The sequence below is a fragment of the Pagrus major genome, chromosome 6 (assembly GCF_040436345.1).
Source record: "Pagrus major chromosome 6, Pma_NU_1.0".
NCBI classification, from domain to species: Eukaryota; Metazoa; Chordata; class Actinopteri; order Spariformes; family Sparidae; genus Pagrus; species Pagrus major.
This window is the reverse complement of record NC_133220.1, coordinates 23885330-23901545: the sequence shown is the minus strand read 5'-3', so window position 1 is coordinate 23901545 and position 16216 is coordinate 23885330. Positions and strand designations below refer to the sequence as shown.

Below are 16216 nucleotides of genomic sequence, written 5' to 3'. Positions count from 1 at the left end.
TGACTAGCCATCATTCAGTACTACTGTATTTTAGTTCGCAGCTTTTCCTTTATTGGACAATATAAAGGCTCTGATAGTTGCATTATGGATGACACAGGTGTATACAGGTGCATTTGGAATTGAGGCTCCTGCTCAGCCATGTTACACCCACAGGTGTTTTCACTGACTAGACTGATTAGGCCTGTTCTCAGGACTGTGGGTGTGCACAGACTCCATCCAACATAAACCTATCCAGAGGGCTAATTATCCAGAATAAGATACAGTTTCTTCGGTGAATTTATATGCATAACTTGCCTGCACACTCATGGTAAACCCACACAGGTGATTTTAATCATCTTGGCTAAATAGTCCACTCAGGACTGTGTGGGCGTGAAGCAATAACATGCTTAATCACTCTTGCTCATGGGGCTCAGTTCGAGACTGTCCTACCAATGAAAACAATATCAGTGCCTCAAAACAACAAATAGTATGTTTACGTTAAGTTACAGCGCCTTCTGGTGGGCAAAGTAAATATGACAGGAGCAAAGGAGGAAGTCAGGTGGAGAGACAGAATTCTACTCAGATGGGTCGGGGTGGATAGATGGGTCACAAAGGCTTAACACTGCTGTTTATGAAACATGACCACTGTTGTTTTTGTCACCTCAAACACATGTTTATTATTGTAACCATGACGACACAGCTGCCCTAACCTTAACAAATAAATCATTTTATCTTAAGTCATGATCTTTCCCCTAAACCTAAACAAGTTGTCTTGTTGTGTTGTCTAGCACAGACAAATGTCATCCAGTCAATATCATATCAGAGAAAGCTTTTATTTGTGGCCCTTACAATACAAGAGATTTTGTCTTTTATTTTAAAGGACTTGTTGTATAATCCCCAACACAACTCTGCCCCCCCAGCAGAGCTTTATTAGCCAAAATGATTGTAACCGTCAGTGTGGTTGTGCACGTCCTTTAAGATACAGGTTAAATTACTGGTGTGAAAGTATCCTGGAAGTACTTTGATACCTTATTTTGGAATAACTTATTGCTCAAGAAGCCCCCCAAAGAATAACTCACTTGAGCAAATGATCAGAAGCAGACAGCAGCGCAGCAGGCACGATTAATGATTAATGCTGAGGGTGTGGAGGCCCATCTTTTTTCTTCCTCTTCTGTAGAATGTTTAAAGTTACATCGTCACTACTGTGTTTTTTATTAATTCCTTGAGCTATTTGCAAGGCGTTATGGGTAGCTTTTGATGCCAAGTGAAAAATCTCTGAAAGGGAGAGGGAGAGGAAGGCTCGATAGTCACTTAAGAGAAGTTTTGTATTTTTCATGCGAGTCAAAACATAGAACCATAGAAAAAATTCAAAAGTGGTTTTTGAAGTGGCCAATTCAGACCTGCATGATAGCAACATGTCAGCAATAAGAGGTTCTTTGTCAAGGAGTAACAATTGTTCCTTTTTCTCTTTATTTTCCAGAAATCTGCTGGATAAAGACACATTTTCCAAGTCTGATCCATGTGAGTAGTTTGACTGATTGTTTGTCTGTGCTCATCTATCATTTCTGCGCAAATCCTCCATCCTATTATTTTTAAAAAAATACCGCTTTCAGTCATGCCTAATTTTTGTCTTTTCACCTTCTCTTGTGGTTGGTGTGTTTTTCGTCTGTATTTGTGGATATGTTGCCCTGTGATTTGGGAAATCTTTGTTTTGTTCAGAGTGCCATGGCTGTTTGTTCACTGTACTGGAGCTAAAACCCTCACATTGATTTCCCATTTGGAATCTGCCTCCTGTTCTCTGATTGTCTCTCTCTCTTTTTGCCTCTCATTTTCTCTTCCTCTCTTTTCCGTCCCTCTCTGGTACTTTTTCACAGTGTGTGTGCTCTATACGCAAGGTGTTGAAACCAAACAGTGGAGAGAGGTGAGTAAAGACACAGTTTATTGTAATTGTTTATGCATGTGTGTGTTGGTGTGTCAGGTGAGAAATATGAGGCTGTAGATGAGACATTTCTGTTCTTTTATTATTTCTCTACTCTGTCAGCATGCAGTACTGTAGCTGGCTCTAACATTTCATTAAAGCTGTTGAGCCGTCAGTTGTCTGAAAATGCCGGGGAAATATTCGCTAATTGGGCACTTCGGCCGACAAAGAAAAAAACCTCCCAATGTAATGATCAATTTGTTGAGACTCTAGGGATAAACAAAAGCCTGGGGAGACATTAATCAGATCTTTCTGAGCCTTGTTTGGTTTATGTAGGCTTTGCATTACTGTCCACTCTCTCTACTGATGAACTGACCAATCAATCTGTTTATCCATGAGTTCCTTTGTTCTGCAGGTAAAATAAAATCCAATTGACCAACAAAAGAACTTAATATCTAACTGAGCCACTAATCAAGTCGCTATTAAAGCTGAAATCTTGACTTTCTTCTGATTACTGCCTTCTCCAGCAGTGAGGGGAAACCAAAAAGGTCAAAACCACAAATAAACATTTAATATCGAAGCCATTTACTTGAACAATCCACTGCAAAAACAATCGTGGCAGATGATTATAATAATCTTTATTAAAGAATAAGGCTGGCTATTATATGCTTTGTCCAAAACCAACAATGAATTGATCCGACAAACAAGTAGTGTCTGTGCATATAAGCCTGATATAGCTCATTATTCTGTGCCATAGAGGGCCATTGTTGTCCAACGCCTATTGAAAAGACACCAGTGAGCCATAACATTGCATTTGGTGACATTTTCCTTCATTATGATGAACGGTACTGTAGTTTATTCTGAGTCAATCCGACAAACACTGCAGCTGAAATACTAGAACAACAAATCCATGGCTTCAAATTCATATTTGTGACCCTCTTTTAAGGACTTACTTCTTCAGTAGGAACCAGTTGGGCTTGGGGCCAAGAGCCACAGAAAGGGTAGGGAGGTTGGAAAGTATTGTGACATGGATTGACGTATACCCCCCTCCCCAGTAGCGCATATATGTCTTGCAGATGTCACATGAGTTGCGTTGGAAACACATGGTATGGGAAGTGTTTGCTAAGAGGGAAGACTTAGACTGAAGGCCAACATCTCACCAACATCTGCAAGACGTTGACCCTCATGTTGAGGGTTTCACAACATCTGCAACACGTATGTGTACTATCTGGGGTTACACTCCGTTGTGGTGGCAGCTAAAATCACACAAAGCTGTTTTATCCCCTCTGGGCTACTGTAGAAAAATGGCCGTGCAACATGGCGGACTCTTTTCAGTAATTTCAGTTCTGAATTACTGCGCTTGTTTTGTGTATCCTTGACATTTTCTGTGTATATATACTTAAGCAAAGGTTTCCATTAGAGGCTGCTGTATATTAATCGTTTCGGTGTCAGCCCCCATGTTTGACATCATTACTCATCCCACTGTGCAACCTGTCAATGTGTCGACGTGGCCACAGATATTATTTTCACTGACCCGATCCATGGATGTATAATGGATCAAAATTTAATGTAATTCACATGTATTTATACAGTCAGATGACCCTTACCTCCTGTTTGTGTGTTTACCAGCTGAAAGCAGATGGGTGTGTGGGCTGTTGGTGAGCGGGAGACTCTGTTGTATGTGTGTGTTTGTGAGAAATGTGTATACGTATTTACTTAAAGCAGACACACACTGTATGCAAAAATCTTCCCATCATAAAACTTTTTTCCACTTCTCACAAAAGGCACTTTGTTTTTTTCCTAGTTTGACACTGAGACAGGCTGTTATTTCTATCAAGTACACCCAACATAATAAATATAATGAGCTTTTCACTTTAGCTTATTTTCAAGACAAAACACGCTTCATTCTGTCATGTTCACTGGTTTTGTTCTAATAATAGAAACATTTAAAGCAGTCACTCCCTCCCAGCGATAAAACCGTCACATCCATAATCATATCATTTAGAGGTGGTGGGTGTTGATGCGGCTCCAGGTAACACCGAGTCCAACACTCCCAAACCTCAGAACAAACAAACAGGTGATTCAATGAGGAAGTTTAAATAACGTTTTCTGACAGGATCCTCCAGCATATCGTTCAGGCTCGGTCACATTTGGTGAGGATCTCTATGAAGGTATTAATTAAGACGAAGAATATCTCCATCATTTTTGCAACTATGTAAGATCACAGAACTAAATCATCTGTGTGCCTTTGAGTTGCACATGTTCATTCTCCTGCACGGTAAAGTGCTTTGCTCTAGATTTAGTGGGAAAATACTTTTAGGGTGATTTTATGCTTGGGCAGATTTGAGGGGTTTTTCCTGGTCCAGAGGCCATTTTTCCCCCAGAGTTCAGTACGTTTGGTGAAGTGTGAAAGCTGTTATTTAACTTGGGTGCATGATTATCTTGGTTATGAGGTGGATGCTGAACAACGTGATTGTTCTGCCTCCTGTTAACTTTGTCTGTCATAATGTACAATACAATTATGTAAGATTTGTTGATCATATTATATAATATCAGGAAAAAATTAACAGTATTTCAAAACAATAGAGAAAATGAAATGTAGCATAGCAGATTTGCAGACACCAGGTAGGACTATTCTCTTGCGGCAAACATGCTGTTGAACAATGTCAAGTATTGTTGACTAATGCAACCTCAGTGTAGCACTGAGAGAACTGTCAGCAAAACACTTTGAGAAGACAAGAGATCTGTCTTTAAACAATTGATGTCAACATGTCTGTCTCTCTACGCTGTTGTCAAATAAGGTCAAATACCTCAAAAATAATCTTAAAAGAAAAAGGAGCAGACTGCCTGACCATTCTCCTCTCTGTTGATATATCTGTCTCTAAAGAAATATAAGAACTAATGAAACATAAGGGCATTTTTCCACATTTGCTTAAATTTCTCAGGGAATAATGCATGGATCTTAATGAAAAAAACCAGGCATATTTAGATGGCTGGTATCTATGGTTAAGTACAATTTGCTGCAAACCCAAATAAAATTTAGCGGATGTGTTTTATGTAATATTGGATTAGGCTTGATTAATTATAGCTGACTGTTGGGCCGTGGCGGATGTATGCACTCTACTGGGTGCCATTTTAGTTATTTTTATAGTTTCGAAATCCAGAAAAACACCATGGATGTATAAAGAGAAACTGATACTGTGTTCCGTGGTGATGCCCCCTTAATACACATCAAAGGTCCTCATGGGTTCATCCACCAAAAACGTTTTTAAGGCTTCCCCAGGCTCTTTAAAGCACGCACATTAGAGCCCTTTTGTGGTTTCACATCCAAAAATAATTTACCAGCTGTTTTATTTGTAGCTTTTGCTTGACCCAGTGGATTCAGTTCTAATATTTACCGTGTTACTAGCCTGGGTCCAAATGTTTGAATCCACCCACTTCAGCGAGTTTATTCTGGAAACAGTCTTACAAATTGGAACTTCTGTCTGATATGAGGCAATAGTTTTACAGCTGTTTATTTTTTGAAATGATTTGACAAAGACATTTTGGTCCTCGGTGCTTGAAGCAAACCTAATTAACTTGACCAAAATTACATCTTTCGAAGTAACGCAGCCTGTGTAGTTCTGTCTATACATCAGTGTGGGAGTGTTACTAGGACAGAAATGGTAAAATCCTGTTTTTCTATCATCATGTCGAATGCTACTTTTGAGAGTGAGCAAGAGAGGAGGTGGATGATGCTAATTTACAGCAGCTTTATGAAGATGTGACATGGCTGACCTTTTTTTAATCCCCGCTGCCAATTTTGCCTCTAACATCAAATTCTAACACATACTGCCGGTGGGTACGTGTAGCTATAGCTGCAGTGTCTATTTCTGTGTACCATATACAATATGGCTCATGTTCTCACACAATCACAGCTCTGGCTCAAAGCTCTAACAAACTTTGGGATTTATTTTCCCATGAAGCCACACCACACTCAGCACATAAGGAAGAAGTGTTTTTCAGCTGGTTGTTTCTCCTATCTCAGAAACTCCTGACTTATTTCTGGGGGGGTGGGGCTGTTCAATATTCTGTGCTCTTGTCTCTCTGCCGTGTGGAATTTGAAACACACCCCAGTGCTTTTCACTCAGGGCCAAAACAGAAAAAAAACTCAGTCTACACTAATTCACACTTCCGTCATTTTCCTCTTTCTGTGAGAACACCAACCTCCACAAACTACTGTCTACAGAACATGGTGAAGGAGAATTAAAATCCATGCTGGCCTGAGCACTACAGGACATTCAGATGGCACAAATCCTCAGCGGTGGTTCCTCTGTGCTCCAGGGAAGAAGAAAATGAAATCTTTGTCAGGTCTGGAACCAAAAAACCTCAAAGATAATGAAGGATTAGACTCTTGTCCTATTATCACTTTCCTGTGCTGGAACCTTTATTTTACACCATGTTCTTACTAGCAGCCTATGTGTGTGTGTGTGTGTGTGTGTGTGTGTGTGTGTGTGTGTGTGTGTGTGTGTAAGTGATTTTAGGGACATGTTCACATTTCAATATCCAACACCGCAGGTACCAGTGTAGCTAGCCATAAAAGTTCAATTTGCCATATGTACATGCATGCCAGCAGCCGCTCTGCATCTGTCTGTGTGTGTGTACGTGTGTGTGTTCGTGTTGAGAGTGCGGGTCAGGGACTTCAACGCCAGATTCTCATTAGCCAGCTCCAGCAGCCCAGCAGTACCTAATGAACTCTGCAGCGCGGTATTGTCTCTTCCACTCAGCAGGGAAATCACATTATGGAGCTCAGCCATCACCCACCTCTTTACTAACATGTGCTCACAGCCTCATCAACACCTCAGAGTCACTTAGAAAGTCTGGGTCTGCTCGCAGATTCAACATCCGTGTCCTTTTTCCTTGAGTTTTCTTCTTCGCTGGTGTTAAATTTAGATCTTCGGTCAGTGGGTTCGCACAGAGAAAAATACAGCCGCAAAAAACACAGAGTTCAAAGAGGTGTTTAACATTGTGTAACAGCACAGGAGTGTATGAGTTTACAGCAGTTGGGTTGTCCTAATTCCCCACAATGTATCACATTTGTTGTTTTGACTGTATTGATTGGAAAAAGGTTAACACACACACACACATCCACCTACAGTACCTGCCGTGCACATTATGGAAAAACAAGATCGACTCCTACAAATGGCTTCTTTGACATTGATTGAAATAGTAGATTTTGGCAGCTCTCCAATAAAACAGAGCTGTGTATGATGATAAGCATCAGATTTTATATCTTTATTGTACGCTGCAGGCAAGAGACACAATACAGCAGGACTCTGTTTCCAATTATTGTGTGAATTGAATCACCACTCCAGCAATTGTAACAAAATTAATGAATGATTATGATAAAAGTGAATTTATTCAGATTAATTTGACTGAGACAATTAATTAAGAAGAAAACAATCAAATGTAACTAGAAAACAGTCATTATTATGAGTTACCAATGACTAGACTCAAGCGTTTGTTCTTTATCTCTGTAATGGTAAAGCATTTTACCAAACAAATGACATGTTGCAGTTTTATTTTACCTGCTTTTATGAGCTACAATGATGGATTACCAACCTGGCAAAAAGGACATCTGCTTCCCCAGAGGCCCCAGCTTCACTGTGTGTCAGTTGGTTGGTTAATTTTACTTGCAAATTTTGTTTTGGATTTAATTAAGATCACCAAAGTGAATTATGAACTCAAAATCAAGAACTTTATTAGTTTGGTTTTGAATTGTGCTCCCATTCATTATCCTAAATAAAGTTTACTAATTACCTCAAACTATCAGACAGACAAAATGGTAATCCACTATAGTACCACTTGTCGGTATCTGGGTTTCTGTGTGCGCTATACACACAGATGGGAACTCCAAGGTGACAGGGCACATACGCAAAGCAATAGGGGTTGTGCGTGTATAGGTGTACCTCAACTTCATTGGGCAATGACTAGATGACATTTTAGGAAATGTTCAGCAATAAGCTATGCAAAGTCTTGGGTAGTTACCATCGAGGTGGGGGTTTGCTAAACAAACTACTTCCTGTGGTGTGTCCTCCGACCTCGGCAGAAAGTGTTAATAACTATTCTGTTCTCTTCTGTGGCTTGAAAAACTTGCCGTCATAGCAAGGACAAAAAGCAAAAATAACCTGAAGTTATGAAGTAAATGTTGATTGGCAGCCTGGCACCGGGGATCCAGTCAGGTTGGCGGCCTGATAATGGTGATCCATTGAGGTTGGCAGCCTGGCACCATTTCGATCTGCTTTCTCCATTATAGATACATGAATGGATAAACTCATGTTCTGTCCTGTGTTGTTGGTAGTTGCTGCTCTGAGGAATATAGAAACATCTTTGCAACAGTAGTGGCAACAATAAAACCACCTGGACCACTTTACGTAAATATCCATCAGTAACAATGTGTATTATTGAATGCTTTAAGTCACAAACTTTGACAATCTATGACTATATTCTCGGTGCTTGTACCTTCGAATGTTTAATATAAATAACTGTATAATTAAATAAAGAATCAATAATTTACACACTTCATTTCGATGGAGTATTTGATTAAATAGGGTAAATCTGGGAGGCTTTAAATGATTAATGTATGTACTGTATCTCATATTTGGAACTCTTAATCAGCTTTTTGTACAGTATATGCATGTGGCATTGCTGGGTCTCTGCCAGCTTTTTCTCTGGCATTTTTCCCTGCGTTTGGCACTTTGGGAGCGAGAATCCCACTAATTAGGAGGCCTTAATCACTGCATTTCCCCTCCTCTCCCTTCCCACTCGTTTCCCACTCCCACTGCCAACCCCGCTCCCGTTTTCTGTCAGAACCCTCCACTCCAATTCTGCTCCCTTTTTCATCCCTGCTGCTCTTCATATACCTCTGCTGCCATTTTTTTCTTCCTCATTTTTCTCTCCAAGTCCGCCCATGTTGTTTCTCTCCGTCTCTTTACCCATTTTCCTCACATCTCCTGTTTCTCTTTCTCTCTGTGGGGTTGATGAGTGAGTTATCCTGCTGTAATTAATGTGGGAGAGGAGGGAGGATCAAGGAAGTAGGAAACACACCCTAGCCTTCCTGTGAACAGCAGCGGCGTGTGAAAGCACCTCCATTAATCAGGCCCCTGTAAATGTATGTGTATGCATGTGTAATAAGGGAGAGGAAAAGAGCGAAAACAAAGATAAAGTGCAAGCAGGCAGCAGTACTAACTGTATTTGTTTATTAAACAGTGTTTTGTTGCTTTACCTTTCATCATTTTCTCTCCTCTGACCTCCATCTGTCTTTCTCCTTCCATAGTTTGGCAGAACGGAGGTGATAGACAACACCCTAAACCCCGACTTTGTTCGAAAGTACATCTTGGACTACTTTTTTGAGGAGAAGCAGAGCCTGCGCTTTGACTTGTGAGTGATTTCCTTTGAAGTCGTATAATCACGGTATCTTCTCTCCTGCCCTCTGTCCTCCTTCAATGTGATGTATTTTTCTGTTCCATGCTGATTGAGAGCTCTGCAGCTGCGGTCTTGGGTAAACCCAGCCCCCTAACAGTGATAGCCCAATCATTCCTTATAGCAACGGTAACTAGAAAAAGCGTGAGGCTCTAATAAGAGCACTACATCAAGAGTTCAGAGGCTGTTGTCTCTTGTTTTTATTCTTTACGAAACTAAAGACACAAGTATGAAAGTGTGAGGGATGGATTAACTGTGTGTATTTATGCCACAAGCATTAGTATGCCTTGCTAATTAGTTTACTACCTGCAGTGAGCTGTTATTTCCAAGGGGTTAGATAACTACATTATTTTGTGGTGCGGCAGGTTTTGATACGTTCACTCCAAATGCTATATCAGAATGTGGAGTAATTATAGCGGCTCCGTTCTGCTTTTTATGTTGTTTGAGGGAGTTTGCACTAAAACTCATAACAACGCATGTGTTAGATAGAGTTTGCCAAACTTCGTGATTACTCCTCCTCATTAAATTGTCTTCTCTTGGAAAATGAAACATATACAATATAAACATTAAAGCATAAACCTCATGATAAGCATCCAAACCATCCATGAGGGTAATGGTGGAACAAACGAAATGTATATGTAGCCAATAAGTGTATATATTTAAGAGCCCTATATGGAGGTGTGAAAACATGCCAGCTCTATATTACAGTAGTATAACAGTAGTAGCAGAAGGTGATTTCAGGGGGACTAAGGGGGGACGCCATCCCCCTTGTTAACCTGCCATCCCTCTCCATCCCCCCAGAGACCACTAATAGGTACATGGTAAATTTATTTGTCCGACGCATGTTAGAGTCGTTGGATGAATAGACTGTGGCTGGGTTGGGGTAATAAGTGGACTGCTATCTGGGTTCTGACTCAGACGCCATTTGATCCGATAACTGATGAATTAAATTATTGGATTTTGACTGAGCGTTTCTATTTTAACCGGCGCAGCGTTTGACCAGCACTAGGCGGCCCAGGAACTTCATGTGACGCTACTCAGCCATTCAAATCTATGTGTTTCATTAAGCATTATGAGTCACACACACACACAGACGAGAGACAACAGTCAGAGAAAACAGACAGTGAAAACAGAGCGGTGGACTCAACATCAGTATGTCTCAATTCTGAGGCCGTGGTGATTATTAAATACAACAATGTGATGTGGCACTACTAAACAGCACAGAGCACATACCCACTCAAATCCAACCTGAGGGCACTGAAAATAATTATTTTACATGGCACTAACTCATAACAAAGTTTTGTTCTGGAAACTCTGCTAACTGGACCTCTTTGAATATTTTTTTCCCCCTCTTAATCCTGCTGTTCTATCATTGTTGTCTCTGATCATTTTCTCTAGTGGGCTGTGTTTTGGGTCCTACTGAGTAGTAGTGTAACAGTAACTTAGTAACTAGACATGTGCCCTCTTAGCCTACTGTCAAGCCTTTCAAACTTAACATTCTCAAACAGAAACAGGGCTTCGATTTTACACTGAAGTAAACAAAAGCAGGCTCCTCGTTTCAGGCCGACAATTGCGAGCATATTTGATCTGCTGGTGGTAGATAATGTGGTGGTCCTACCCTCTCACATAGTGCAGAAACAAGTGATGGGGGGCGGAGTGGCTGAGACAGAGACACCATTCACCATATTACATGACACTATACCGCCAACGTTATTTTGAAGCTGTTCTTTTAAGTTGAAGGCTACATATGTGATATCACGCTAAAAGACTGAGGCTAAAGCTACATGTCCCAGGCAAAGAGTCAGCAGGGCTTAGCAAACCTCTTGATCAGTTTTGTTACAGGTGATTTATTCATGAGAACCATTCAGTTTAAATCAAGCAGTATCTTTCTTTCTCCGTCTCTCATTCATGATTTCTGATCAGTTGAATTAAATCTCTTTCTGACACAAGAGTGGTATTTTTCAATGCAATTTGACAACTCTGTATCTGTTGATCTTTTTTTTTTCAATTAATACTGACAGAAACCCATAAACACTGTGGTGTGTGTGCAGATTTTTCTCATGTGCTTTTACACAAATTATTTGTTAATTTCTGTCTGTTAATTTGCTCCTGATTAATCGCCAGGTGAACAGGATCTATGATTTCATCAGATGTTTAATCTTGGTACATCACATATGCTCCATTTCCCTCACTTTCATGGCGTTATATTCACATGCAAATCAGATCAGGCCCAAGTCTCATTATTATGGAAAAGAGGAACAGTTCTTGTTGAACCCTTACCCAATTACTCTGTCCCATATATAATAACATCTGACAAGATGCGAAGATCCTGTCCTCTTTTTATCTTGGCTCATTTTACATTTTATTGAATGTCCGACCAATCTCTTGACTTGCTGTCGTTTTCAATTTGGCAAATTGAAAAAAATCATCTTTCTTCTTGTAATCTGTTTGACTTTTTTAATTCATACCTTTCCCCCAATTCCCCTGTCTAGAAATTGAAGACAAACTATGGGCCGGATCTACTAAAGGTTTCCGTGTATTAAAACGTGTGCAAACTCCTTGCACACGCAAAAAAATGTACAAACTGATTTACTAACAGTGCGCAAAAAGGGTTGCGTCTGTCAAAGGTGCAAAATAGCGCGTCTGCATCCAGTTAGTACGTTTGCAGCAATGAATATGCAATATGGGGCGTTTACATGCAATTGTGCGTGTTCTGGGTGGAGAAAATGTAAATATATTAATTTAGCACACGCAAAGTGATTTGTCAAACCTGAAAGCGATTTTGCTCATAGAAACTGCTTCTATATTTAACACGTCTCAAAGGGAGGTGCAAACGGTTTGTATGCGTAATTGCGCACACATGGCTGCGGTTATTGTTGCAAGAAGGAGACGCCGAAACAATGGGATCAATCTTCTGATGTCTTGGTAACTCCTTTTCACTTCATCCACTGTTCACCTGTTTTTTCCAACAGCATTAACTTTTTCACCGATTTTCTCCCACATGGCGTTCCTTTGCGCGACCGTCAGATTCCTTTGCTGCAGCTCATTGAAATGTTTATTCACTTCCTCTACCAACACTTATAATTCCAAAGGGTCGAATTTCACTTTGCGCTTTCGCTCTCTCAAACTCGCCATGCTGAAATCCATGAAACACGCTAAACCCTCATTTAAATAGGTGTGTCTCCAACACGTTTGCGCCTGTTGTCATTTACGCAATCACTCTTAGTAAATCGCCCGCAAACCGCGGTTCAACCCCACACGCAAATTTCTAGATTGCGCACGCAGATAAGTACAAGCAATTTGGGATCTTAGTAGATCCGGCCCTATGTCCTTAAAATTACAAATAAACAAACATCTGATAAGCCAAAAAATGTAAGAAGAGCGGCTTTCTGATTTTGTTTTTCTGCCCCCAGTGATAACGGATCACCAGGGTTCATTTTAAGTTTTGCCTTTGGAGCCCATCAGTCAAAATGTTCCCACATAGGTAAGAGTCTCATCTGCAGTAGTTGAAGTAAAATGGCTTTGCTGCTTTCATTTTGTCTCCTCAGGTACGATGTCGACTCCAAAAGCCCAGACCTTTCCAAACATGTGAGTGCACGTAGTTTAACCTTGAACCACAGATGAATGGAGGCCAGTCTTCAGTAAAATCTGTATTATTGGCTTGAATGGCTCTGAAAATTGAAAAAGTAAATGCTGCTTGATGTCAGATGGTGTTCAAAGTGATTTGAGATTGGCCAAACTGTTTTTATCTGTGGTCTAATGGAGGCGATGTTTATGTTTTTCTGTTTACTATATTTTTAATTCGGTGTTGCCTGCTGCACGATTTCTTCTTGATGGAATAAAGCAAACCCGTTTTGTTGCCTGATCATAGAAGTATCCAAATACAAATGTTTATTTTTTCTTCTTATTTAATGTCTCTTTTTAGCTTTTAACAGATGTTATCCATGGTGTAATTGTCCTATAAATATTCAGTTTCTATCTGTGATTGAGTCTTATTTAGGATTATTATTTTATTTGTTCTAGTAGTAGGCATTGTGCAATACCTTGCTATACAATCATGAAGAAAAGCTTTGATTATGCAATGCTTTTAGCCATTAGTTTCCATTATGATATGACATTACATGATAAGTGTTGTTGCACTAGTCAACGTTTTAATAGCCATAAAGCTGGAAACTATGGTGACAGAAAGCATTGACAAAAAGTTCAAAATAATCAGTTTTGATGATTATTTGATGTATTTGGATCACCGGGGTTTGCATTTTTCCATCACTAGCTTTAATTCCACCACCTGTGTTTCAGTTGTGACACAGCATGTTGTCTTTCCTCTCTCACCTCGCCATCTTGAGCAGTGCTAGGAGTGCTAGGTATTTGGTACAGTCTTGTGTCTTGGTATATGATGTGCTCTGTTGTTGTTGTTGTTATTGTCATTGTTGTTGTTGCTGCTGCTGCCCAACCTTTCTGGAAGCCTGCAGAACTCAACGTAGGTCCCAGCATCTCTCTCACTTCTGACACTGCATGGCTGCTGTCTCACATTAATGATCCTTTTCTCAGGAGGAAGGACGGTATCACTGATCAGAACAAAAAAACTGAGAGTCAAGCCAGCGTATCGTCACTTTCCCCACATCACAATACGAAACAAAATATACAGTCGTGTCTCTCAGCAGTTTTTGTAACACGATGAAGATGGCGAGATTTTCCAAGCTCTTCTTTTTATAACAGTGAGTGGATTCAGTGAGCATAACAGACCGGAGACTCAGTGAAATGAAACACATGATAACCAAGAGATGAATTATTTAGTGTGCTCTGTCTGCCAAGGCCAAAGTTAAGGAGTCTTTGGTTTGGATTCTCACACATTCTCACTGTGAGTTAAAAAAAGACTGTGTTGTCTTATTTTTTTATGTACCAGATAAATGCTCAGTGATACTGAGAGACTTTGTCTGGGGTAAGACATGAAAGCATGTGACTCCAGCCCGTTTTCATTCTCAATCAGTCAAATACAGCAGCGTGGTCGGTGCGTCAATCTATGTTGCAGTAGGTAACCCTCTAGTTGAATGGGTCCCACTCAGGTGACCTGAGTTAGGGTCCTGTGTGAAACCCGCGGTCAAGTTTAGTTGTTTTAAACTTGCGTGTAAGTTATGTGAGTAAATAATCTTTCCATAATCTATAATCTTTTGGTAAAACCAAACCAAACTTTATTTTAAAAGTCTAACCGGACGTTGCAAATTCAGTGTTTCCAACAGAATGGCTGTGTACCTGCTGAAAAACCTCTTTTTCAGAAACGCTTTATATATTTTGCATGTTTTAACTGTCCATCTCAATGCACACACACAGGCTCGCCTCACATTTCTATTTCCCTCTGTCTATACTGTATATATGTTTGCTCTGTTGACTTTATTCATCAGCAGTTTCTTTTATAGTCACCCAAAAAGCACACCTCGCATTTCCGATTTTTCACCCCTGATTCCGTTTTCACAACAGCAGGTGAGCTGTGTGTGTAGGAAGCTTGCCGTTAATTATGTAGCCTATCGAAACTATCGAAACCCACTTGGTACGGAATGACAACCAGGTGCACTTACAAGCTTGGATGACACAATGGCAAAAGTATGCCACAATAATTGTGTTTTTACAGAAGGGATGAAATAACAGACAGCATCTCTCTCTGTGTTTCCCTGCAGAGCATGTGTGAATGTCTGTAGATGGGAAAAGTAGAGTGAGGGCAGATTGTCCACTAATCAATCGCAGATGGCCTTGTTGTCTTGGACAGATAATGGGTAAAAGAAAATGGGCCCAAGTAAAGTCTATGTGTGGGAAACACTGATATTCATTATTACTAACTTGACCATGGAGCCCTACATCTTAAAGCTGATGCTCGAGGGGTAAGTGGAGTGTCAAAGCTTCAGGCCTCTGACCAAGCTGCTCTATTTGACGAGTTGGCAGTGAGAGTCACTCTGTCTCTAAAAAGGCGTAAATACATCATGTTTCTTCATCATTGTTCATGGTGCTTTGAATCCCTCCATCATCCTCCGCAATTCATTAAACCAGCGGTTCCAACAGGTGGGTTCTGGGTCCATTCTGAGTGGGTCACAATTATTTTGTTCAACTTCATCAAACAAACAAACAAACAAACAAACAACGTTTACTTTGAAATTTGCTCATGGAAAAGTGCTTTTACTCTCCCGTCTTTTAGTGAGTGGAGTCACAGCAACATCTTTACAGTACAAACAGCCTATAGAGTGCTGTAGGGATGAAGTATTTTTGTAGGCCAGCCTCGAAGTTAGCATCACTAAAATTCCCTCGTCAAAAAGTCTATTTCTGAATTAGGATTTTGGATTATTGCCAAAGATACGCTCTGTGGCAAACACCAATTTGTGATACTTACACGTTTTGTTCAGCAAGATAATCACAGATGACACTGCGGTCGCATGACTTAAACGCCACCGCCGCTAAGTGTCTTACAACACAATCACTATACACGTTTTCTATAGATTGATCAATCTACAAGTTGTAAAGTTAGAGTTAGAATAGTTTGCAGCTGAAGTCGTCTTGTAAAGATGGACTAGTGAGTAGATGAGTCATCGTGTTCAGCGTGATGACATTTAATGTCCCTGATGACAAATTAAGCCACACTCAGCTTCCGTTTTTATGGCACGTAAGCACTCTATAATTGAATTGTGGGACATTTAATGATGTATTTTATTTCATAGAAGAAAACCTGTAAATATCTTAAGCCTGTTGTAACCACAGACCTTATTTTGGGCATTTAACCAAAAACCCATTCAAAAAAACTCATTGACTTTGATACAAGGGAACCGGAAGTGCAAAAATGCTCACTGATTTCCAGATTTTAAGACTCATAAC

At 40.2% G+C, this 16216-nt stretch overlaps 1 protein-coding gene across 4 annotated transcripts in view; it reads left to right on the top strand.

Annotated features, from left to right (window-relative positions):
* The window catches only part of cpne5b (copine Vb), a 124126-nt gene that overhangs the window by 29156 nt on the left and 78754 nt on the right, over window positions 1-16216 (top strand). For 2 of the 4 annotated variants that reach the window (XM_073468460.1, XM_073468461.1), the window contains exons 2-5: window positions 1460-1500; window positions 1854-1900; window positions 9213-9316; window positions 12907-12946. In XM_073468460.1, coding sequence (XP_073324561.1) covers window positions 1460-1500; window positions 1854-1900; window positions 9213-9316; window positions 12907-12946 — 232 coding nt within the window. Of the gene's footprint in view, window positions 1-1459; window positions 1501-1853; window positions 1901-9212; window positions 9317-12906; window positions 12947-13823; window positions 13839-15136; window positions 15161-16216 lie in introns of all 4 variants that reach the window. The other 2 variants (XM_073468462.1, XM_073468459.1) reach the window with 2 other exon arrangements.